Source organism: Lissotriton vulgaris, chromosome 11 (assembly GCF_964263255.1).
Source record: "Lissotriton vulgaris chromosome 11, aLisVul1.2, whole genome shotgun sequence".
Taxonomy (NCBI): Eukaryota; Metazoa; Chordata; class Amphibia; order Caudata; family Salamandridae; genus Lissotriton; species Lissotriton vulgaris.
The window spans coordinates 157,552,497-157,577,842 of NC_141699.1; the positions used below are offsets into that span (position 1 = coordinate 157,552,497).

Consider the following 25,346-nt stretch of genomic DNA (forward strand, 5'->3'; position numbering starts at 1 on the left):
TCTGGTGGAACAAAGCATGCACGATTGACTGAGTGAAATAGCTGTCTATTGTTTTCACACGACTCTGGAGATACACTCCTTATTCTGGGGAGCAAAGTTGTCATGTTATATGGTTGTCAGAAGCTAATCCCTTCTTGTCTAAATCAGGGAAGTTAACCCCTCCCTGTTCATTCTAGAAAGTTTCTAGTGACCTCTGAGCTAGCTGGCACACACAATGAAGTCTAACATAGTCAGTAGAGACCTAGAGACCTCAGTCCTACGTCTACACTGCTGTTTGTTATTCCAATGCGCAGAGCCTATTGGGAATATAGGAACTACACTACAATATCCTATAGATTAGACGTAGGACTGAGGTCGACTAGGTCTCTATCGAATATACTAGACTTAATTGTGTGTGCCAGGTAGCTCAGAGGTCACTAGAAACTTTCTCGAATTCACAAGAAGGGATTAGTCTATGACAACTGCATAAACATGACAACTTTGTTTCCCCAAGATAAAACGTATCTTCAGAGTCGTGGAAACAATAGATAGATATTTCACTTAGTCAATCGTGCATGCTTCGTTTCACTAGAGGTGCAGAGAAAGTAGAAAGATGGGGTGTTTTCAAAGAAAGGATTTATTGTACAGTCTTCTTTCTCAAGCATAAGAAATGAACTGCTACAATCATAACACTGTTTGTAAAATATAATGCATACAGTATAAATAGTAGAATAAAATAATACTGTAAGAGCATTGTACGGTTCCTAAACCATATATAAATACATACATAAATAAATAACAGAGGCTAAAATTACTCAACTGGTGCTTCTAAAATACGCCTACCCCGGTGTACCTAACCTAAGCTTAGTACAAGGGAAGAAGTAAGTGAGGTGTAGCATAAAGGTAGTATTCTTTTTGCCTAGAATCTGCTCAAGATTTCTCTAAGGATCTAATCAGCTCCGTACCTTAGTTTAGAATGGAGAAGGTCGGTCTCAGGACTTGATTTCCCAACAACCCGCAAGGGTAGCTTGGAAACACTGGAGCTGGATTTCTCGGCAGGAGAAAAGACAGCGTCTCTCTCAGTGCGTCTGCTGGAGGGTCGGCTTTCTTCGGCACTTGCTGTAGCAGGGCGCGTCGGGCATGTATATAGTCGAACTGCTTCAAACCACCGTGTGTTTGCTTGAGCGACTGTGGGCATATTTATACATTGAAGGTGCCGACTTTGATGTACAGTTGGACATAATAACGTCATCAAAGAGTCTCAGTTCTTTGGAAACTCCATGAGTTCTTGGACAAATCAATATTCAAGCAAGGGGAAGTCCTGTTGAGGCTGAGTTTTCCAAGAAATCGTTGTGGATTTTCAGAACCAGTGGAAGTAGCCCTGCCGTATTTGGACTGCATGAGCTATGCCTAAATATTGTTATGATTTCTATGCCTATATAAGGATATGGTGATTTATACCTATATAAGGGCATGAATCGGGAAACTTACAATAGGGTCCTAAAATGATACATAACATTACCAGTGCCCCTCGGGTGTTCACAAAGGTGATGGTGATGGTCGCTGCTCATCTGCGCAGATCAGGGGTTCAAGTCTTCCCCTATTTCGACAACTGGCTGTTGAAGGCAGGCTCACACCAGGCTGTCATCTCCCACCTACAGACTACGGCAGACCTCCTAACTCTCTGGGGTTCACTATAAATGGGCCAAAGTCACACCTGACTCCCTCTCAGACACTCCCTTTCAACTGAGCTGTTCTGGACAGAGGGAAGTTTCAGGCCTATCCTCCAGAGCAGCGAGTCCAAATTTTCCGGCAATGACACCGATGTTTCAGCCTCTATCGCTGGATTTCAGTGAGAATGACTCTGAGGCTGCTTGGCCTCATGGCCTCCTGGATCCTGCTAGTGGATTATGCCAGATGGCATATGCGGGCTTTGCAGTGGGACCTAAAGTTCCAGTGGGCGCAGCATCAGGGGAATCTTTCTGACTATGTTCAGATCCCAGAGAGAACTGCACAAGCAACTGCAGTGTTGGCTAATGAACCAAACTTGGGTCAGAGGCAGATCCCTCTTCCTTCCCCAACCAGATCTAACGGTGGTGACAGATGCATCACTCCTGGGATGGGGCAGCCATCTGGGAGAGGCGGAGATCAGAGGCGTTTGGTCTCCGGTAGAGTCCGGGCTCCATATCAACCTGTTGGAGCTCCAGGCGAGCTGACTGTCACTGAAGGCATTCATTTCCTCTCTCAAAGGGAAAGTGGTGCAGGTGTTCACGGACAACACCACTGCCATTTGGTACTGCAACAAACAGGGCTGGGTGGCGTTGTGTACCCTTTGACAGGAGGTCTTCGCCTCTGGACATGGCTGTAACATCATGGCATGACCCTGGTGGTTCAACACCTTGCAGATTCTCTGCCGTCGGTGCTTGGTCAATCACGAATGGCGTCTTCATTCAGAGGTGTTGCAAGGGCTCAGCGGTTGGGAGAGCCTTGGTTAGATCTGTTTGCCACCAAAAAGAACGTGCAATGTCAGCAGTATTGCACGTTCGAGTTTCCAAGATATTACTCTCTCAGCGACGCTTTTCGTCGTGAGTGGAACGGCAGCCTCCTGTACGCCTTTCCACCTGTACTACTTCTGCCCCAAGTGCTCAAGAAGATCAAGCATGACCGGGCCCAAGTATTTCTTGTGGCTCCGGACTGGGCATAAAGAGTCTAGTACCCCGAGCATCTAAACATGGACATCAATCCTCTGATCAGACTGCCCCTTCGGGAAGATCTTCTGTTGCAGCAGCAGGGGCCGGTTGTGCACCTGAACCTTTCCAGTCTCCCCCTCCTTGTGTGGAGATTGAGCGGCAACAGTGGACCGCTTTTGACCTTCTGCCCGAAGTCTGTAATGTCATCTTGGCAGCCAGGCGGCCCTCCACTAAATCGGTATACGCCTGTTGATTGCAACAAATTTGTGGCATGGTGCACTGCAAAGGCTGTGGATCCTCTTTCTGCCCCTCTTTCAGAGGTCCTTTTGTATATACTTTCTTTGGCCCAGTAGGGCTCTGCTCTGGGCACTCTCAAAGGTTATCTTGCAGCTGTCTCTGCTTTTCTTCTGCTGCCAGATTAGCCATCCTTGTTTGTCTCCTATTGTTAATAGGTTCTTTAATGGCATTACTCGTCTGTTTCCTCCATCTCCTTTTACAATGCAATTTCACATACCTTATGTGTGCTCCCTTCAAGCCTCTTCATAACTGTCCTCGCAGACTCCTCACCCTCAAAACTGCTTTCCTTGTGGCATCACCTCTGCTCGCAGGGTGAGTCAGGCTCTGCCTTCCAATCCCCCTTTCTTCTCTGTTCATCGGGACAAATTAATGCTTAGAACGAGGTCTTTGTTTCTTCCTAAAGTGGTTACACCATTTCATGTAGGACAATCTATCCCTTTGCCCACCTTTTCCCCACCTCCGCACCCTTCCTAAGAGGAGGAGAGATTCCATCGTCTGGACCCTAAACGTGCTCTGTCATTCTATCTTGACTGCACCAAAGATTTCCGGGTGGATGATCAACTCTTTTGGATATGTAGGTGCCAAGAAAGGCCGGGCTGTTGAAAAACGTACCATCTCCTGATGGGTTGTCCTTTGCATAAAGATCTGCTATGCTTTAGCTAAGAGGGATCCTCCAGTGGGGTTGCGTTCTCATTTCACTAGAGCTATGGCAGAAACCACTGCATTGGCACCCGGAGTCCCACTCCTTGATATCTGCCAAGCAGCATCGTGGACATGTCTACACACGTTTACCAGACATTACTACCTGGACAGCCAGGTCGGGAGGGACGGGTATTTTGCTCATTCGGTCCTCCAGAACTTTTGCATCTGAACTTGGTTCACAGACCCTCCTACGGGATGGTATTGCTGGGTTATCTATTCTAATGGTAAGGAATCTACAACTGTCTCTTTCAGATAAACAAGTTACTTACCTTTGGTAACAATGTATCTGTAAGAGACATATGTTATTTGTAGATTCCTTACCCGTCCACCCATCCTCCCCTCTCTGTGAACTGATTTCTAGGGATTGGAACTCCGATACAGGGCCCTAGTTGTGGCGTAACAGGAGTCAATGTCTTTCATGGCTCTGCGCTTAAGGTGTGGAAAGTTGTGTCAGAACTGACATCAGCAAGCAGGGGGGCGTCTAAGTTGGCACCTCTACGTCATGCCAGCGACCATGATGCCGAAGACAGATGCGGAGTTGACTGACGCCACCTACAGACGTGCATGGGGTACTGCTAAAGATAAATCTTCTAATCCAGACTGACGCCTGGGGGAAATTCTAAAGTTAAGGAATTTATAACTAACATATGTCTCTTACAGATACATCGCTACCGAAGGTAAGTAACTTGTTCTTTGCAGTCTGAAGACTAAGGGCCAGACGGACCTGGCATATACAAACAATATTTTGCAAGTAACGGACTCACAAAGTAGCATTTCGAACACTCACTATTAGTAAGGGGCGTCCCTTCCTAATAGCTAGTCTCAATCCCATGTACTATTGTTTTGTAACGCATTTGTGGGCGCAAAACACTTGCAGTTTATCACCTACTGCAAGTAAGTGGTAAATCACTTGCAAACTGGAAGGGGTCTCCAGGGGACCCCTTCCCCTTTTTGAGTGTGTGCGTAAATATTTTTTAAGAGCAGGCAGGGGTCCCAGGGAACACTGACTGGCCTTAAAACATGAAACTGAAATGTTTCATTTTTAAATGCATTCCGTTTTCCTTTAAGAAAAAGGGGCTGCATTTAAAAAAAATAAAACCTGGCTGCATGATCAGTCTATGGCGGTCATGAATTTAGCCTTGCCTGTGGGTTACACTATGCACTCCCTTCCCCGTAATGCTAGAGGTGGAGGTATAGCAGTTGCGGTGAAATCATGTTACCCCTGCATTTGGAAACCCATCACCCTGCCAGGATGTGAGAGTGCCCTTTTTAACATCTCAGTGAATCCCCACTTTACGTTTACGGGACTCCTAATTTACAGGCCCCCTGGTCCTGATGGCGCTTTTCGCCAAAGCCTCCCGGAGGTGATCTCCTCCCTAGTTTTGAAAACTGCTAATTTTACAATCCTAGGTGACCTCAACCTCCATATGGACGCTCCACTCTCCAACTCGGTACATAGCTTGTTGGCTGATCTTGAAGCGCTTCAAATGACTCAAATTGTACAACTACCGACCCATACGGGTGGCCACATATTAGATCCCGTCCTGACGAATCTTGTGACTAATATTTCAGTGCTGCCTCCTAGACCTATGGCATGGACTGATCACTACTTGATCGAGATCCGTATCGTCACTACTCTACCTCCCCCGAAAAATAACATCCCAGCCAGTTTCAGACGCCCCTGGAGAAATCTGAATTTAGAGCATTTCCACCAGCTACTGATGAAATACCATCCTTCACCTCCTACTGAAGTCTCCCGGGGCTATGACACTTTCTGCGAATGGCTCAATCAGTCCCTAGATATGCTCATTCCGGCCAAGTGGAGTAAGACCAGATCGAGTCCTTCTAGCCCTTGGTACGATGAATCCCTCAAAGCCCTTAAAGTCTCCTGTAAAAAAGCAGAACGCGCATGGCGTAAAACGTATGATACTGACCTCAAGGCGGCCTATAGGGCCTGCACTAGAGTGTATCATCGGGCCATATGTGCAGCTAGGGCTGCTTTTTACGCTCAGGAGATTAAGAATAGTACAAACCCCTCTAAGGTCATCTTCAGGGTGTGTAAGGACCTCACAAGCAAGAGGACGGACATTGCTACTACTGAGCCCTCCATGGCACACTGCGAGGATTTAGCCTCGTTTTTTGTTGAAAAGGTGGAGGCCATTTATAGATCATTTTCTCAACTTCCCATCAGGGAGGAAATGTCTACATCTTTGGCTCTCAAACCATTGCTAACTATCCCGAGCCCAACCCGGGATGAGTTTTTAGCTTTGACAACAAAAGTTAAATCCGGTTCTCCGGATTATCCCATGCGACCCGCTCAATTCCGGGAACTTGCTGAATGTTGCTATCCTGCCCTACACGATCTCATCAATCTGTCCTTTAGTTCGGGCAGTGTTCCCAAGGCCTGGAAACAGGCGATGGTCATTCCGATCCTTAAAAAACCCACCCTCGATCCGACTAAGCCAGAACACTATCGGCCCATTTCCCTTCTTCCTTGGCCAGCCAAGCTAGCGGAAGCACATGCTAACCGTATTTTATCTGCTCACCTGCAAGAAATGAATCTACTGGATATTTCCCAGAACGGATTCCGTGCAGGTCATAGCACCAAAACTGCTCTTTTGGCTGTGGTGGAACATATTAGGAAGATGTTGGATCAGGGTCAGACGGCGGCACTGATCCTTTTGGATCTTAGTGCCGCCTTTGATACGGTGTCCCATCAGATTTTATTACATCGTCTGATGGAGGCTGGAGTTGGAGAGATGGCACTTGAGTGGTTCCGCTCTTTTCTTGAGGATCGAGGTTTCAAAGTGTCTACACCTCCTTATGTCTCTGCTTCACGTCCTATTCTTCAGGGCGTTCCCCAAGGTTCGGCTCTTAGCCCCACTTTATTTAATTTATATGTTCAGCCTCTGGCGGAGGTAGCCCATAGTTTTGGTCTTTCCTTAGTGTCATACGCCGATGACACGCAGCTGGCGGTGGCACTGAACGGCGACTCTAACATGGACGCCCCCACCTTCCAGTCAGCGTTAAAAGCTGTTTCTGGCTGGATGGCGAACAACCGACTACAACTGAATGCCTCTAAGACCGAGGTCATTATTTTTGGTAAGGACAGTGGCCTATGGGGAGATCAATGGTGGCCTACTGATCTTGGCCCTGCACCCACCCCCGTGAGTGAAGTCAGAAACCTCGGGGTGTGGTTTGATGACAAGCTTTCATTTACCTCCCATACTAAACGCGTGGCTGGCGTATGTTTAGGTACTCTGCAATGTCTGAGACCCATCTTTAAATTTTTTGACGCTGAGACAAGACAGATTATGGTCCAGGCTCTGGTTCTTACCAGACTGGACTATGCCAACTCTCTGTTCTTGGGCCTAAATCAGGCCGAACTGTCCCGTCTTCAGAGGGTTCAGAATGCGGCGGCTAGGATGCTTGTCGGCCTCCCGAAATTTGTCTCAGCTCGCCAAACTATCCGGAATCTCCATTGGCTACCGATTGAGCAAAGAGTTAAGTTTAAAGCCCTCTGCTTAACTTTTAAAATTCTTAAACTAGCCTCCCCTCCTATTCTTTCACAGACTATTCTGCACTATGTCCCTGCTAGAGCTCTTCGTTCTGCTGGATTGAACCTTGCCACGGTGCCCCGTTTTAAACGAGCTAGAATGGGTGGACGCTCGTTCTCAGTGTTGGCGGCTGCCCTCTGGAACTCTCTACCAGCTCCACTCCGTTCAATTCCAGACCTGTTTCTTTTTAGGAAGACCTTGAAGACCTTCCTCTTTTCCACAGTTTAGTTTGTCTTCTTGCCTTCGCCTTCTCATACGTGTTGTGTTATTCAGATCTCCAAGCGCCGGGACGCCTCTTAGCTGCGGCATCCGTGCGCTATACAAAAAATAAATAACATAACATAACATAACATTTCAAAAGCAAATGCAAAAACAACAATTGATGGACAGAATGCTGAACAATGTCATACATTCACCCCAGTTCAGACATGGCCATATGCAAATCAGCCTTGACCCTGTGCCTCATGGGAACAGTCCAGCCCGAACTGCCAAGCCATGTCTTTCCTGGACCGGAATCAAGCATCCTAGGACTGGTTTCTGGCTATCAGCCTTCTTCAGCCAGGATAGCTTGACTCCAGTGGTGTGGGGAGCATGGGACTCACGTCTGAGCATACCCATCCCACTCGGGGGGACAAATGCAAAAACAACAATTGATGGACAGAATGCTGAACAATGTCATACATTCACCCCAGTTCAGAGATCTGGACCTAAGTCCATCGTTTTTTTGCACTCCACACCACCTCAGTTCAGACATGGCCATATGCAAATCAGCCTTGACCCTGTGCCTCATGGGAACAGTCCAGCCCGAACTGCCAAGCCATGTCTTTCCTGGACCGGAATCAAGCATCCTAGGACCGGTTTCTAGCTATCAGCCGTCTTCAGCCAGGATAGCTTGACTCCAGTGGTGTGGAGAGCCTGGGACTCACGTTGTTTTTGCATTTGTCATTTCAAAAGCAGTCACAGACATGGTGGTCTGCTGACCCCATCCATGAGAGTGCTAGCCATTACCAAAGGGTCGCAAGTTGCGCTTGCCTCATGAATATTGATAACGCATGCCATTTGCTATTCCATTGGGAATCACAAACAGTGTCTGAGACACAGTTGTACCTTCACTTTTGTGAGTTGCAAATTGCGAGTTGCAATTCGACGCAATTTGCGACTCGCAAAAGGGAATGGTCTTACATCTAGCCCTAGAATAAGCCCACTAAAGAAATTGACTAGGAATTCAATTTAGATTTAGTAATGGCTCCAGGTACTGGTTTATTTTTTCAGACTTTATTGAGGATTTTTCTATTGTTGCACTTTTTCCAAATAATGCCTTCTCTGTAAAGTTAAGTTAAATACAATAGAGCCACCCAATATTCCCACAGGGACTGGGTATTATCAATAACAATTAAACAGGTGTCCCTGAAGGATTTATTCCAATTCTATTCAGTCGATTCAAAATCTTGCCACAAAAGTGGTCAGCAATTGAAACTAGAGCAAGGAAAAAAGAGAACAGATTTAAACTGTTTTTTATTACTCAAAATTATCACTTTTTGGATTTTTCTCTTTTATACACAAATCTAAAATATGGCAACAAAAATACTACTATACAGATGACGAAAATTCTCAGTAGTATCAGGCAACTTTTGCTATACATATGAAAAACCAAATATCATGTCGAAACCGGTATTTTACAAAATACAATTATTTGATATTCAAATTAATGTGACAACAGTAAGCAAAACGTTGCCAGGCGTCGACGTTTCGGTCCTTAATTGGTTGAAATAATCCACAGGACCATCTTCAGGACCATGCGCTGCACATATTAATCTAAAAACCAAATGTACATAGCAGTATCAGAACCTTGCCCTTAAAGCATCATCCACCCAGTCCAACAAAAATTGTGGCTGAACCTGTGACACATGCTTGAGGTGTGATACATAAAATGACACCCAACACCAATATAAACCATTAGCCCATGTGCCAACACCTAAAAGCTAACTAAATGAAAAACATTACATACACAAAACGGGAGGGCTTACCCAAGACCTCCAGCCGGAAGTCAAAATGATCAAAAGGTTATGCACTGTATAAACCTCCTGTCTGAACAAAGAAATCACCATAAGTATCACGAGCTAATCTCACTTTCAAAGAACAACAAACGTCGACATGACACTACACCTACCCAACAATGTGGATGTAATCTCTCAAAATGCAGATTCCAACTCCAAAGATTCAAGTAACAATCAAGGGCGAGATTTCGACATTAGTCCAAGTCACTCGCAACACTTACAAATTGTAAAAGAAAACCCACAAGTATCATAATTATGACCCACATTGTATGGATGTGAGCAGAAGTGTAAGCAGGCTTAAAAATCTACCCTCCATCGCTGGCAGTCAACTTACTTAATGGCGGTGGTGAGGAGGCCGTCGTCAACAACTTAGTATCGGCATCTCAACCGAAGAAGCGGCTACTTCCGCATATATGCGTGCAGCACGTAATGACGTCACACGCAAGGGGCAGGGATATGCTTCGATGTCCGCGTCTAAGACGCCGGGACGTCCCGTGTACCGAGGACCATCTTGGTGCAGTATGAAGTAAAATCTGCGCAAATCACGAATCATGGCACTAATGTGGGGATCAATACGTGGAAAATGAATAATATATATGAACAATAGATCGAGTGTGAATAAACACCAGCGTTCCACTTCAGATGTCAGCAATGGAAACATCTTATGTTAATGTCCCATAAAAGTTTTATAAATGGGAACCCGAAACTGAATTGTCTACCACTATAACAAAACTAAACATTAAACAAGAGCTAAACATAAAAAAGAGCTAAGCATAAAAACAGTGATGAGTGAACTATACATACTTCACCTAAGAGCACTATTTAATATTGATGATCTCCAAGGGTCATCTACTGAATGTAGCAATGCATATACCCAAACACTTACGGAAGAACAAACCACAATCAGAGGGTTCACGGAGACAAGAGCATAAAATGAGGTCAACAAAGTCCTTCGCTGACTCACATCATGGCCACAGTATGCCATTCAATAAGGGAATTTAAACCTCTGTCTACAGTGTCACAGGTCCAGATCCACTTATTCTCCCTCAAAGTTAGTAAGCGATCAACATTCTGGCAACGTTTGGTGCATTTGATGACATCAATTACAAACCACTGCATTTCATGAGGCATATGCAATTTTTTCTGATAGTGTTCTACTAGAGGGGCAGTTAAGACATTGCATCTTATTCTTGATTGATGCTGTAACACTCGTTTCTTTACTTGCTGAATGCTGAACAATGTCATACATTCACCCCAGTTCAGACATGGCCATATGCAAATCAGCCTTGACCCTGTGCCTCATGGGAACAGTCCAGCCCGAACTGCCAAGCCATGTCTTTCCTGGACCGGAATCAAGCATCCTAGGACCGGTTTCTGGCTATCAGCCTTCCTCAGCCAGGATAGCTTGACTCCAGTGGTGTGGGGAGCATGGGACTCACGTCTGAGCATACCCATCCCACTCGGGGGGACAAATGCAAAAACAACAATTGATGGACAGAATGCTGAACAATGTCATACATTCACCCCAGTTCAGAGATCTGGACCTAAGTCCATCGTTTTTGTGCACTCCACACCACCTCAGTTCAGACATGGCCATATGCAAATCAGCCTTGACCCTGTGCCTCATGGGAACAGTCCAGCCCGAACTGCCAAGCCATGTCTTTCCTGGACCGGAATCAAGCATCCTAGGACCGGTTTCTAGCTATCAGCCGTCTTCAGCCAGGATAGCTTGACTCCAGTGGTGTGGAGAGCCTGGGACTCACGTTGTTTTTGCATTTGTCATTTCAAAAGCAGTCACAGACATGGTGGTCTGCTGACCCCATCCATGAGAGTGCTAGCCATTACCAAAGGGTCGCAAGTTGCGCTTGCCTCATGAATATTGATAACGCATGCCATTTGCTATTCCATTGGGAATCACAAACAGTGTCTGAGACACAGTTGTACCTTCACTTTTGTGAGTTGCAAATTGCGAGTTGCAATTCGACGCAATTTGCGACTCGCAAAAGGGAATGGTCTTACATCTAGCCCTAGAATAAGCCCACTAAAGAAATTGACTAGGAATTCAATTTAGATTTAGTAATGGCTCCAGGTACTGGTTTATTTTTTCAGACTTTATTGAGGATTTTTCTATTGTTGCACTTTTTCCAAATAATGCCTTCTCTGTAAAGTGCCTTTTGTTTAATCAGCCGTTATCTGCTCTAGTGATTCTTTATCTGCTAAAGAGTCAGTCCATGACAAATGATCCATGTACCAAAAAAATATCAAGGAAGAGAACTGAAGAAGCACTTATGAGATAAGAAAAACTTACGAGCCACATCAGATTGTTCTTTTGATGGCTCCACATCAGAGGGAATAGCATTGTCGAGGTTTTCCCTGCACTTCTTTGTGTCTTTAGTCAAAACACATCCTACGAAGTACCATCTGCAAGAACAAGCATTGGTAATGCATCGGTTTCGCCTATGTAATGAATAAAGAGCAGTTTTCATCAATCATCGTCCTGGAGAAGGAAAGAACTCTCTGACAGATAACGCTGGAGTGGAGAGGAAGTGTCACAGGGGCCAGAGCTGCCAACTCGAGAGCTGGGGATCCCATTTCGAATCTAGATGGCGCCCACTATGCATATCACTTAATCTCTCTGGGTGATAAATTGCTATATAAATATGCTACAGTAGTAAAAGGCAAAGCTTTATGAAAATATAGTTCCACCAAAGCTGATGTTAACACTATTTCGGAGATGGGAAACTAATAAGAGAAGCAGACGAGGATAAAGCATTGGTAATTGCAGGAAAACATGCTACAGCCAATAGAAATGGAGGAAAGGTAAGTGTCATGCACCGAAACTAGTGAGAAGCTAGGAAATAGAGGAGGCGGGATGCAAGTCCCTTTTAAGTTTATATTAAACACAATACATTTTCTCAACCACAACACAAGCACTGTGCAGGCGGAACCTAAAAGAGAGGGGCATAATTTAAGTTATGAACATGACTCGAGGGAACCAGCAGCATGCTCAGTGGTGCAGAACTCAATAAGAAAATCGACATCAAGAGACAGCTCACACAGGCTCCCAAAGTCTGCATGAATGTAGGTTCGCCGTGTCTGATGGCTTTGTGGACTAATGCATCCACTGTAAGGGCCTGGGTTCGACCTCATGGTCACAGGTTCTAATCCGGGCGGGTCCACTCAGCCTTTCATCCTTCTGAGGTCGACAAAATGAGAACACCTCTGGTCTAAGGTCAGCTCTCTCCCCAGCAGCTGTGATGTGCCCCGCCGTTTGACTCACTGACCCCCTCCTGTAGGTGTTCAAGGCCCTGCCTGGTCTTAGCCCATATCCGTGATGTCCTTTGTGTTTCACATAATTGTTGCCTGCATTTCTGCCTTTGTTTTTCCTTTAGTTTAATATTATTGGAACTCGTTTTTCCTTAATTTAATATTGTTGGAACTCTGCTTATTCCTTATTATTGTCAACCTTGTTGTGCCCTGCTCTGTTCCCGCCGCAGCGGCCCCTCCCCCTTGATGGTCCCTGCTCCCGCCTCCCAGCTGCACGTCCCTCCCCCCTTCCCTATTTAATGTCGGCCAATGCGTCCTCTGACCTCTGGTCTAAGGCCGGCTCTGTCCCCAGCAGCTCCGCTGTGCCCTGCCTTTTGACTCAATGACCTCCTCCTGTGGGTGTTCAAGGCCCCGCCTGGTCATGGCCTGTATCCGTGGTGTCCTTCGTGTTTCACGTAATCGTTGCCTTAATTTCTGCCTTTGTTTTTCCTTTAGTTTAATTTTGTTGTAACTCGATTTTCCTTAATTTAATATTGTTGGAACTCCGCTTATTCCTGATTATTGTCAACCATGTTGTGCCCTGCTCTATTCCTGCCGCTGCTGCCCCTGCGGCCTCTCTTCCCGGACGGTCCCCACTCCCGCCTCCCAGCTGCACATCCCTTCCCCTTCCCTATTTATTGCCGGCTGTTGTGCGGTCGCGCGCAATGGGCACGCCAAAGGCGCTCCAAAGACAAGCCAGTCCACGACCCGACCGCGACCAGCGCCAGAGACCCTGGATCTCCCACCACTCACCACTACATCTCAGCCGCCCTCCTCGCACTCAACCCAGGAAAAAACAACAACAGCCAGCAGTCCACGCCAAACAGGACCCATTGCCATTTCTACTGCTGCAAAACCTTTACCTCGGCCCCAACCGCCAACACCACGGACGGCCTAAGATGCATCCTCCTCAACATGCACTCCTTACACAGACACGCCATGGAGATCTGGAACCTCCTGGACACCCTTCATCCGATGTCGCCTTCTTTACAGAAACCTGGACCAACGCCTCCTCTGCACCGGACATCACCATCACCATCCCGGATGGATACAAGATCCAGAGGAAGGACCACCCCAAACATCCAGGAGGAGGACTCGTCATCGCGCACAAAAACTCCCTCCACCTCTCCACCTCCAGCGACACCTTCCCCACCCCTGAACACTTAAACTTTCAGGTCCAGACTGGCCCCAACTCCAGAATCTGCAACACCCTTGCCTACAGACCCCCTGGCACCCGGGCCCTCTTCGCCTACTCCATCACTGACCTCATCGCACCCCACGGCCTCCATAGACTACATACTCATCGGTGATCTGAACTTCCACCTCGACAACCCCAGCGACCCCAACCCCACTACCCTCTGGGACAACCTCGCCAACATCGGACTAAAACAGCGCGTCATCACACCGACCCACAAGGCAGTACACACCCTTGACCCCCATCTTCGCAGGAGGAAACAACATCTCAACTCATCAGCGGTTGTCTCAAATCTTTCATGCAACTTCACCATGAATGTAATATGTATGAAAGCCAGTTTTATAGTGCTCCTGACAGTGAAAGTTTCCATCTCAAAAAAGCAGACTAAAAGATTCTGCAGGTAGAGTGGACTTCCTAAGGAGATTTAATACATCTGGCTTTGTCATCTCAAACATTTACCACTGCCTGAGAATATAAAAAACAAACAAAAAGGAAGCCAATTAAACATATTGCTCTAAAGGTAAGTGGTCATGTATTTATGAATCTTTAACTCTAAAATAACAGCTACCATAGAACACATACAATCATGACACTATGTAACTCTCTTTGGACATCTTATGGGTGCACGATTTGGAACTTTCCCCACCAACCAAATAAAGTTGTTACTGCCACTCGGAAAAGGACTACATAGATACCCTAAGGGAAGCAGACACCATCAACGACTATATTATATGCCTTCATGTCTAAGAGATTCTGCCTCTATTGTATCTAGAGGTGGGCTGATCCACTAAAGTGCCAATCAGACACATCATTAGCATATCTGTTTTGTATGGCTAAATTTGCCATATCCGTCTTTCCTCCGAATGTTTGAGATTTCCACATTATCCATACTGCTTCCCTACTTACATTCTTCCCTCGTCCGTTTTTTTTTACATAACAATACCTCCACTTGCTAAATGTAAAGATGGTCCTAAGCTATTGCCCAGACAAAACTAAGCATGTTCTAGATTGGGACTCCAAATCTCTCAGCACAAACATTGTATGTAGCATAACATTGTTGTATATATATTAAAACATGAAGCAGGTGTAAAACAGGAATTGGTAGGCTACACAGGAATATTATGAACACATTCAATCAGTGGAAAATGTAGCTTAAGTGACTTCCATGTTTGTGCTTCAAAAACGTTTAAGATTGTAAATTATTCGTGTCTTCAATGTTTGATGCAACCATTACGGCGAATAAATTAGTTATCAGGCCCCAAAGATGTATTTTAAGGATCATTTACCACAGTCATAAATTAAAAGGTGTGCAGCTATTTGTGGGTACGTAGCTATGTATTGAAAATGAAACCAAGTATATCATAAATGGTGATTGTGTGTGTCCTGTAGCTGTTGGGTAACAGCTAGTCCATGCGAGATAGAGACAGGGCTGCCTGTGGTGCACGTGGCGAGACTCCAGTGCTGGTCTGAGGCAGGCACGTGGCACCGTAGCGCCCTCAAGGTGTGCTGCCGGGTCACCAAGCTCTGGGGTTCTTGACCTTCCTGTGAATGCTCTGCCATGCTTCTGAGAGACCCGCTCAGTTCTCGCTTATGCTTTTGTGGTCACGCTTGCCTGTGACCGAGAGCCACCGGGGGCCTCTGATCCAGCGGGGGTCCTCAGATCCACCGGGGCAGGGGGCCTCTGATCCACCGGGGACCCTCGCCCAGTTTGTGGGGTGGAGGTATTCCAGCTCGTTGAACCAGGCAGAATCCTCCTCCTAAATCCGCCTTCTGTCACTTCGGGCACGTGCCTCACGTGGTGTGGGAGTAGCTGTATTCGTCAGTGAGTAGGCCGAATGATGACCCAGATCTGGCCTGGCGCCTTACTAACACGCATGACTGCATTTCTATACGTAACGCTGACAATAAATCCGGAGGTGACCAGGAGCGTGTCCGGCTGTCCCCGCTGCACGGTCGGGCCCATTAGGTAAGTATTGGACTTTGACGCTGTTCGTTTCCCAGTTATAGCAATGTGTAACAGTTATTTTAAGAATAACGCCAGTTCAGAATGGATGCTAATGAATGCTAGAGATGATTTACAAGCAGAGTATAGAACATAAAGAGTATCACACCTGGGTAAAATGGAGACGCTATTTATGATTAAAAACATTCTAAACTTTGCTTTGGACAACACGATTTCAAAGTTGTCAAAACCTGCTTCAGAGAGTACTTTTTGAAACGCAAAAAAGGAAACTTTCACATACAGCTGTAGCTTAATTAAATATGTAGTGGCAGCGATTCCCATGTGTATTAATAGTTGCCCTACTGGATTTAGTAAATAACTTTGAGTGTGCCAAAATGTACTCTCCAAATCTCTGAATGACAATGATATACATTGCTCAGCTGCCACATGCCGAGCTGCTGGACTGCGGTTTGCACTTGCGTGACCCTGTTTGACCCTGTGCTCCTTCTACACTAGGAACTAACCCAGGAGTATGATGAGAAGAAGGCGCAATATGACAGCTGTGCTGCTGGCCTGGAGAGCAACCGATCCAAGCTAGAGCAGGTAATGCATGCCTTTTACACGTCTGCACATGCTTGCATTACTGTAGAAAGTGCTTCTTGGCAATTCCTGTGCTATTCTCCGTTGAAGTAAGTGTATTTTAATGGCTTGCCTGTGACGGGCACTTCTCAGAAGCTGGTATAGTGCATTCTCCAAAAAGTGCTTAAACATAATGTTATAGTTTACGGATAGCTTGGTACATCTTTTACACATCACATTGTTCTCAACAATGTTACGTTTAGCTGCTTACAGTTTTAGGTATTTTAGATCCTTTCTTAAGTCTAGTTAATCTTGGTTTAGTTCCAAGCATTCATACTCAAGCAGCAGGCGGATCCAGAATAAGCCACATTAATCCTTTCACCCGTCTCGTGGGTTGTTGAGCTACATTATGAACAACTGCGGTCAACACTTACTGACACACAACCAAATCGGACTTTAATTTGCAGTAAATCTGGCATAAATATGCAATTCATTCTTGGCTAGTATATTGAAAAGAACAGATTTATTTTCCTGTGCCTAGATATGCAAATTTGACCCCACAAAAACACTCCACAAATGAACTGACCGGAAACCTCTGACCCTGCCTGCAGGTTAGGTCGCCCCCACGCAGCTGCCGCCTGCTCCCTGGTCTCCTTGCCGATATTTGCTGATTTTCCCGCCGCTGCCTCCCTGCGGCCCGCCCCCCTGACGCACCTCGCTCCCCATTCGCTGCCCCCGCTCCCGCCACCCAGCTGACCCTCCCTTCCGTCAGCACTCTTAAGGGGCTCGCACAGCAGCGCAGGGAGCGACCTCTGACCCTGCCTTCTGGTTAGGTCGCCCTCACGCCCCTGCCGCCTGCTCCCTGGTCTCCATGCCGATTTTTGCTGAATTTCCCGCCGCTGCCTCCCTGCGGCCCCGCTCCCTGACGCACCTCGCTACCCATTCGCCGCCCCGCTCCCGCCACCCAGCTGACCTTCCCTCCCGTCAACACTCCTATGCAGACCACGAAGCGACCGCGTGCAGCGGGCGCACCAAAGGCGCGCCATAGGCAAGCCTGTCTGCGCCCATCCGCGCCTGGACCGCGCCCAGGGCCAGGACCCCTGGCCCTCGACGAGGCCAGCCCACCCAACGGGCTTATGACGCCGCCGCCCTCCACGCATTCAATGATGGCCGGAACCCCGAGCCACCCCGAAACGCACCAACGGACCCTTCACCTGCCAAGCCTGCAAATAGACCTGCCTCCGAACCTGCACTGCACCCGCCAAGCCGAGCACTAGCAACAATCACCTCAAGTGCATCCTGCTCAACACCCGCTTCATCCACAGGCACGCCATCGAACTCTGGAACCTCCTTGACACAACAGCGCCGGACGTCGCCTTCCTCACAGAAACCTGGATGAACACCTCCTCAGTCCCCGATATCACCATAGCCATTCCGGATGGCTACAAGATCACCCGGAGGGACCGCATCAACCAAACCGGAGGAGGCAACGCCATCGTCCATAAAAACACCATCCGCATCACGACCAACTCCAACGACACCCTCACCGCCGCCGAGCACCTTCACTTCCAGATACACACCGACCCCAAGACCACCCTCAGAGGCACTCTCATCTACAGACCCCCGGGACCACGCACACAATTCAGTGAAGCCATCGCAGACTTCGTCAGTCCGCACGCCCTCACCTCCTCAGACTACATCCTCCTAGGGGTCCTCAATTTCCACATGGAGAACAACAATGACTGCAACACCGCCGCCCTGCTGGACAACCTCGCCAACCTCGGACTCAAGCAACTGGTGAACACCCCCACTCACTACGCCGGCCACACGCTCGTCCCCATCTTCTCCTCCAGCAAGCACATCTCCTTCAGCCACTCCACCGGACTACACTGGACAAATCACAGCTGTGTCCACTTCAACTTCAAGAGAACCACGACCCACCATCACCTGCAACAGGCTCCCAGCAGAAGCTGGAGCAAGATCACCGCCAACCAGCTCACCACCTCTCTCAGCCAGAACCCTCTCACCAACACGACAGACCCCAACGAAGCAGCCCGCAACATCACACTGTGGCTCACCAACTGCGCCAATGACCTTGCACCACTGAAGAACCCTCCCAGCAGACCCGACAGCAAGAAAACCTCGTGGTTCACCAACGACCTCAAAAACTCCAAGAAAACCTGCCGCACCCTCGAAAAAGCCTGGCGCCGCAACCAGACAACAGAAAACATGACAGTCCTCAAGAACGCCACCCGCAAACACCACCAGCTGATCCGCACCACCAAGAAGACAACATTCAAAGAACGACTGGACAACAACACCCACAACAGCAAGGAACTCTTCAGCATCGTTAAAGAGCTTTCCAACGCCAGCGCCTGCAACAACGACATCACACCCTCGCAAGACCTCTGTGACTCACTCGCCTCGTTCTTTCATCGCAAGATCGCCGACATACACAACAGCTTTGGCGCGCAGACCACGCACCCAACCACTGAACCAGCGCCCCCCACTACCACCCTCTGAGCCTGGACCTCGGTCAGCACCGATGACACCACCCGCATGATGAACACCATACACTCCGGTTCCCCAACCGACCCCTGTCCACACCACATCTTCAACAAAGCCGACTCCATCATCGCACCCCAACTCCGGGACATCATTAACAGCTCCTTCGCATCTGCCACCTTCCCGGAGAGCTGGAAACATGCCGAGCTCAGCGCCCTCCTGAAGAAACCCACCGCGGACCCCACGGACCTTAAGAACCTCCGCCCCCTCTCGCTCCTCCCTTTTCCTGCCAAGGTCATGGAGAAGACTGTCAACAAACAACTCTCCGCCTTCCTCAAGACTAACGGATCCCTCGACCCCTCGCAGTCCGGCTTCCGAGCAAACCACAGCACCGAGACCGCCCTCATCGCCACCGACGACATCAGGTCCCTGCTCGACAACGGGGAAACAGCTGCCCTCATCCTCCTGGATCTCTCAGCAGCCTTCGACACCGTATGCCACTGCACCCTGATACAGTGCCTCAGCAACACCGGAATCCAAGGAACGGCCCTGGAGTGGATCATCTCATTCCTCGCCGGAAGAACCCAGAGAGTCCGCCTCCCCCCTTCTGATCCGTGGCCACCGAAGTCATCTGCGGCGTTCCTCAAGGATCCTGACTCAGCCCCACCCTCTTCAACGTCTATATGAGCCCTCACGCAGCCATCGCACGCCAACACAACCTAAGCATCATCTCCTATGCTGATGACACCCAGCTTATCCTCTCCCTCACCAACGACCCCGCCACCGCCAAAGCCAGCCTCCAGGAAGGAATGAAAGGCGTCGCGGAATGGATGAAGCTCAGCCGCCTGAAACTGAACTCAGACAAGACGGAAGTCCTCGTCCTGGGACCAACCCCCTCTGCCTGGAACGACTCCTGGTGGCCCTCTGCACTGGGCGCCGCACCCAAGCCCACGGACCATGCACGCAACCTGGGCATCATCCTGGACTCATCCCTCACGATGACCAAGCAAGTCAACGCCGTCTCGTCATCCTGTTTCAACACCCTGCGCATGCTCTGAAAGATCTTCCGGTGGATCCCCACCGAAACCAGGAAGACGGTCACCCAGGCCCTTGTCACCAGCTGACTCGACTACGGGAACACCCTCTACGCTGGAGCCACGGCCAAACTCCTGAGGAGACTCCAGCGCATACAGAACGCTTCTGCACGACTCGTCCTGGACATCCCTCGTCACAGCCACATCTCTGCCCATCTAAAAGACCTGCACTGGCTCCCCGTCAGCAAGAGGATCACGTTCAGACTCCTCACCCACGCACACAAGGCTCTCCACGACATGGGCCCCAAATACCTCAACAGCTACCTCACATTCTACACTCCCACCTGCCAGCTCCGTTCGCCAGCCTCACCCTCGCCACCGTCCCACGAATTCGCAAATCCACCGCCGGAGGAAGATCCTTCTCCTACCTGGCGGCCAAGACATGGAACTCCCTCCCCACCCACCTACAGCTGACCAATGACCATCTCTCCTTAAGGAAACAACTTAAGACCTGGCTGTTCGAACAGTAGCGACCCCCCCCCCCCCTCTCCCAGCTCCTTGAGACCCTAGCGGGTGAGTAGCGCGCTTTTATACATTTTTTTGATTTGATTTGATTTGATATAAACGCTATCCTTTCTCACCCCATTGATGGTGTATAAGACCTGCACATGACACATTCAAGCTTTGTTAATGACTCTTTTTACTACCCTTGGACACAAATGGAAGAAGGAATGATAATATTGTATAAACTTGAACCAGCAATGAGAGGTTGTTGTGAACCAGGAGCAAGAGGTTGTTGGACCAGAGTTACATTCTCTCTAAATAGGAAAAGTACATCCACTAGATGTTAGATCATGATCCAGAGCTTCATAGAACACCTTAAATTTGAGCACTGAGACAGCTTTACTGGAAGTAACTGAGTCTATCAAGGAGGTTACGGACAGTGGTAGGAAGGTGATGCTGGTGCTATTGGACTTGTCGGCGGCCTTTGATACCGTCCCTCACTGCCGTGTTCTTTCAAGACTCCAGGAGATTGGACTGAGAGGGACGGTATTCAATTGGTTAAAGTCCTTCCTGACCGACCGCCAACAACTGATCTGGGCCCCCCTTTCTCAGCTGCTGTTCCTCCTTTGGCCGTAGGAGTACCACAGGGGTCGGTGTTGAGCCCCACTCTTTTTAATGTTTATCTTTCTCCCTTGGCTGAATTGGTTGGTCGCATGGAGCGCGTATTGTGTCGTATGCCGACGACACGCAGCTTCTTTTCACCTGCGACAAGAATACTGAGTTCGTCGGCATCTCTATCAGGAGGTGCCTTGAGGCCGTTTTTTCCTGGTTTCAAGAGAACCAGTTAAAATGCAACTCGGACAAGTCAGAGATTATTTTCTTTGGCTGTCCTCCTGATGCCCATTGGAAATCTTGGTGGCCGGCTGATATGCATCCTCCTGCTTCACCCACGTCAGTGGCAAAGAACTTAGGTATCAAGATCGACACTGGTTTAACCTTTAAACCCCAGATTCTTAGCCTAGTTGGCCAATGTTTTGCCTTGTTGTGTACTCTTAGGAAGTTTATTCCTTTCCTATCTCATAGTCATAGGAGAATTACAGTCCAGGCACTGATTGTTCCAGGCTTGATTACTCTAACATACTATATCTGGGACTTCCGGAGTACCTTCTTGCACGCCTCCAGACAGTTCAGAATTCAGCAGCGAGGGCCATTTTTGGCCTTAGCCGCAGGACTCACACCTCAGCTCTCCTCGATTCGCTCCACTGGCTTCCGGTGCAGAAGCGCATTCATTTTAAAACTCTGACCATGGCTTTCAAATCATAGAACGGTATTGGTGCTGTTTACTTAAGGAAAAGAGTGCAATTCTATTTTTCCTCTAGATCTCTTCGCTTGGCCTCACAAGCTCTGGCCATTATTCCAACCATCAAACATGCTCGCATTGGTGGACGCTCCTACAGATTGCTGGCCCCTCAACTCTGGAATAAACTTCCCTTGTCTCTTAGGAAGCTAGACAATCTGTTGTCCTTCCGGAAAGAACTTAAGACTTGGCTCTTTGGCTTATAGTCGTCTTTGTTCCTGGTTTCTCCTCTATAGATCTGTACAGCGCCGGGACACTCTGCCCGAGTCGCCTTGCGCTCTATAAGACACCCATTTAACATAACATAACCTCTGAAAGAGGCTGTAGATAGCAACTGATGCCACATTCATGCCTGCCTCATTCAGGAAAACTAGCAAGTCCAGGAGATTAGGATGGCAGCTGCAGAGACACTCTGCTCAAAGAGTTTTGTGGACTGTTCGCTAGTAAGTAACATAGTGCCCATTCTCATTCATAGACGTCTGCTCGCAAATCTAATCTACCATATATTTGTGTAACCAACTACTAAACCTATGGAAAGAACCTTATCCAGTTTCAAACCATCAGTCGGAGCAAATAGAGGAAACAAGGATTCTGTTTGGCCAGATTGCATGCTGTGCCACTTCTGAAAATTTGAAAAAAGAAGGAACGCACTTAGAAATAAGATTCAAACTGAGCGATATCAGGAGCTGTCAGCTTGGGCACCTTCGTTAAAACCTGCTGGAGGGCAATACGTACTAAAGCGCAAACAGTCAGAAAGCATGAGCTATCTATTTTATTGAAATTTCTATTTAAAAACTCCAAGGTGTGCTATCAACAAACACAAGTCCGTGGGGATCGAGACAAGGCAAAGGACCCACATTTTCATTTTTTTGCCGAATTGTGTTTTTATTTTTTGTAGCGGTGAGAATTAGAATTTGATCGTTTCGACGTGAGAATTGGTCTTACTGTATTTAGGAATAAAGAGGTGGTGAACATCAGAGGAGGGATGATGCCTCCTTGGCCCTTACTGGTTTACTTTTTCTTCCAGCTGCTTCGACCTCTTTATTAGTAGGACTTGCATGTAATGCACAGTACTTTGTATCCCACTGACAACCACTATTGAGAAGCTAGACAATGCAACCTGAATGGCGAAATTGATTCCAATTGCGAAGGGCCAGAGCGATACATTTCCAGAACTAAACCAAATAACTGAATATCATATTAAGATGTCTGAGATGGAAAGAACCTCTTTTGGTTGCACTATTTATCTTCCTTGGGGTGGTGAGTGGGCGTTGATAACTTGCTTTAAAAACAAATGTTCAACTATTTAACCATAATCATAGGTGTTTGATCTTGTTCCATGATGTCTGGCTAAATGGCGAAATTGGGGTTAGCACTTCAGGGGCAACTATTACATCTAATGGGGCAGATTCCTTACCTTAGTCCATTCCCCTTGTGTCAGAATGTATCAGAAAAATATTTAGCAGTACCCCCTGCACACTGGTAGGTGGCATCAAACGGCACCATGTTGGCTTCGTAGACGTCATCTGCACCATATGTGACGTGGGCAGTGCCCATATAAGCACTGTCCCACTGTGCTGACTTCAGTTCTTTGCGCAGATCTGGAAGAGCTACCCCGGACACTTTTTGACCACTTTCTTGTCATTTTTGTTGATTATTTTTGTAGCATTCTTTTCCGAGTGTGATGAAGATGTCCCCTAAAAAGCCAGTGGGTTTTAAACCCTGTGGGGCCTCTCACGCAAATGTCTGTGATGAACCTCCATTTTGTGCCTGAAGCCAAAACAAACACAAGTCCGTGGGGATCGAGACAAGGCAAAGGACCCACATTTTCATTTTTTTGCCGAATTTTGTTTTTATTTTTTGTAGCGGTGAGAATTAGAATTTGATCGTTCAGACGGGAGAATTGGTCTTACTGTATTAAGGAATAAAGAGGTGTTGAACATCAGAGGAGGGCTGATGCCTCCTTGGCCCTTACTGGTTTACTTTTTCTTCCAGCTGCTTCGACCTCTAATGCACAGTACTTTGTATCCCACTGACAACCACTATTGAGAAGCTAGACAATGCAACCTGAATGGCGAAATTGATTCCAATTGCATAGTAAAGCTTGAGAAGGGCCAGAGCGATACATTTCCAGAACTAAACCAAATAACTGAATATCATATTAAGATGTCTGAGATGGAAAGAACCTCTTTTGGTTGCACTATTTATCTTCCTTGGGGTGCATGTAATGCACAGTACTTTGTATCCCACTGACGACCACTATTGAGAAGCTAGACAATGCAACCTGAATGGCGAAATTGATTCCAATTGCATGGCACATGCGAATAGAGTAGCGGCAACAGCCCATCACAAATTAAGACTGATCAGAAAAATCATCCAGTTTTTGCCAGATGTAGCTGCTAAAACATTGGTCAGCTCTTTAGTGTTATCATCCCTTGACTATTGTATTTTTTTTTTTTTTTTAATATATTTTTATTGCAGGAAACAGTAGATCATTACAGTAGCGACCAGCATTGTATCATAAGCAATATTAACAGTATAAAGCCCTCTGGCCCCCCACCGTACAGTCCGTACACAGCCAACGGCCCACAACCCTGGGGTCGGGCGGCGAAATGCAATGGGGGTCAGTAGGATGTTGGAGCTGGTCCGGATAATGCACTGTCCGTCATCTGCTTTTCCAAACAAGTCTAAAACCCCCAAAATAAACCCCTCCCTCATAAATGTCTACTAACTAAGAACCCCCCCCCCCCCCCACCACCAGCGCCAGGGAGCTAACAACATAGGATTCTGCTATTGGACCCACGGGGAAGGCAATAGGACTGTCAGTACTAACGTTCATCGGGACTCGGCGTGAGTCGCGTCTTCACTTTCAGAGTCGCTGGGGGCACAATAATCCCTGAGGGCCTGCACCAACATTTCCCACTCCAACGCGGCCTCCTGCGCCTTCTCATTACCCTGTCTCCAAGCCAGCTGATATCTCAACGCGCTCTCTCCCGCCGCCCACTTCAAAAGCTCACTGTGCCATCTGCTGCCTGCCGGACCAGCCCGTGCCTTCCAGTTCCTGGTCACCTCTCGCTTAGCAAGGAGGAGCCCTAGGTCGATAAATTTACTAGAGATTTTATTCCTGGGGGTATGGGGGAACCAGTGCAGGAGCCCCACCGCTGCATCCAATGACAAGAGTCTCCCTGTCACCTCCTCCAGGGTCGTCGCTACCTCCTGCCAGTAGGACGTCAGTCCTGGACAGGCCCACAACATGTGTAGGAGGTCCGCCTCTTGAGCCGGGCATCTGGGGCATTCCGCCGAGGCCGTGGCAAAATATCGCCTGATTTTCACCGGGGTCAGGTACGCTCTATGGAGAACATAATAGTGGACCAGTTGGAAACGGGCGTTACGTGTGCCCTTCCAGGCTCGCCTCACTAACTGGGACCAGGTCGTCTCTGGGATCTCCCTACCAATGTCCTCCTCCCAGCGAGCTTTCAAAGTGGTGAGAGGAGCCAATCCCTCGGTAATCAACCTGCCGTAGAGGCAAGTGACCGCCTTCACCGTGCCCGCCGACATCATTACGTACTGGCACACCTGAGACAAGTGGGGTTCCTCCTGCCCGTTCTTCCAGTGTGCCTGGATCGCTCGCGCAATGGCCGA

The 25,346-nt window shown here is 47.9% G+C and overlaps 1 protein-coding gene across 1 annotated transcript in view; it reads left to right on the plus strand.

Annotated features, from left to right (window-relative positions):
• Nucleotides 1–25,346, plus strand: part of IFT81 (intraflagellar transport 81) — a 1,042,527-nt gene that overhangs the window by 797,302 nt on the left and 219,879 nt on the right. Inside the window, exon 15 of the mRNA XM_086943010.1 lies at nucleotides 16,242–16,328. Within this exon, the coding sequence (XP_086799136.1) occupies nucleotides 16,242–16,328 (87 nt within the window). The remainder of the gene's footprint in view (nucleotides 1–16,241; nucleotides 16,329–25,346) is intronic.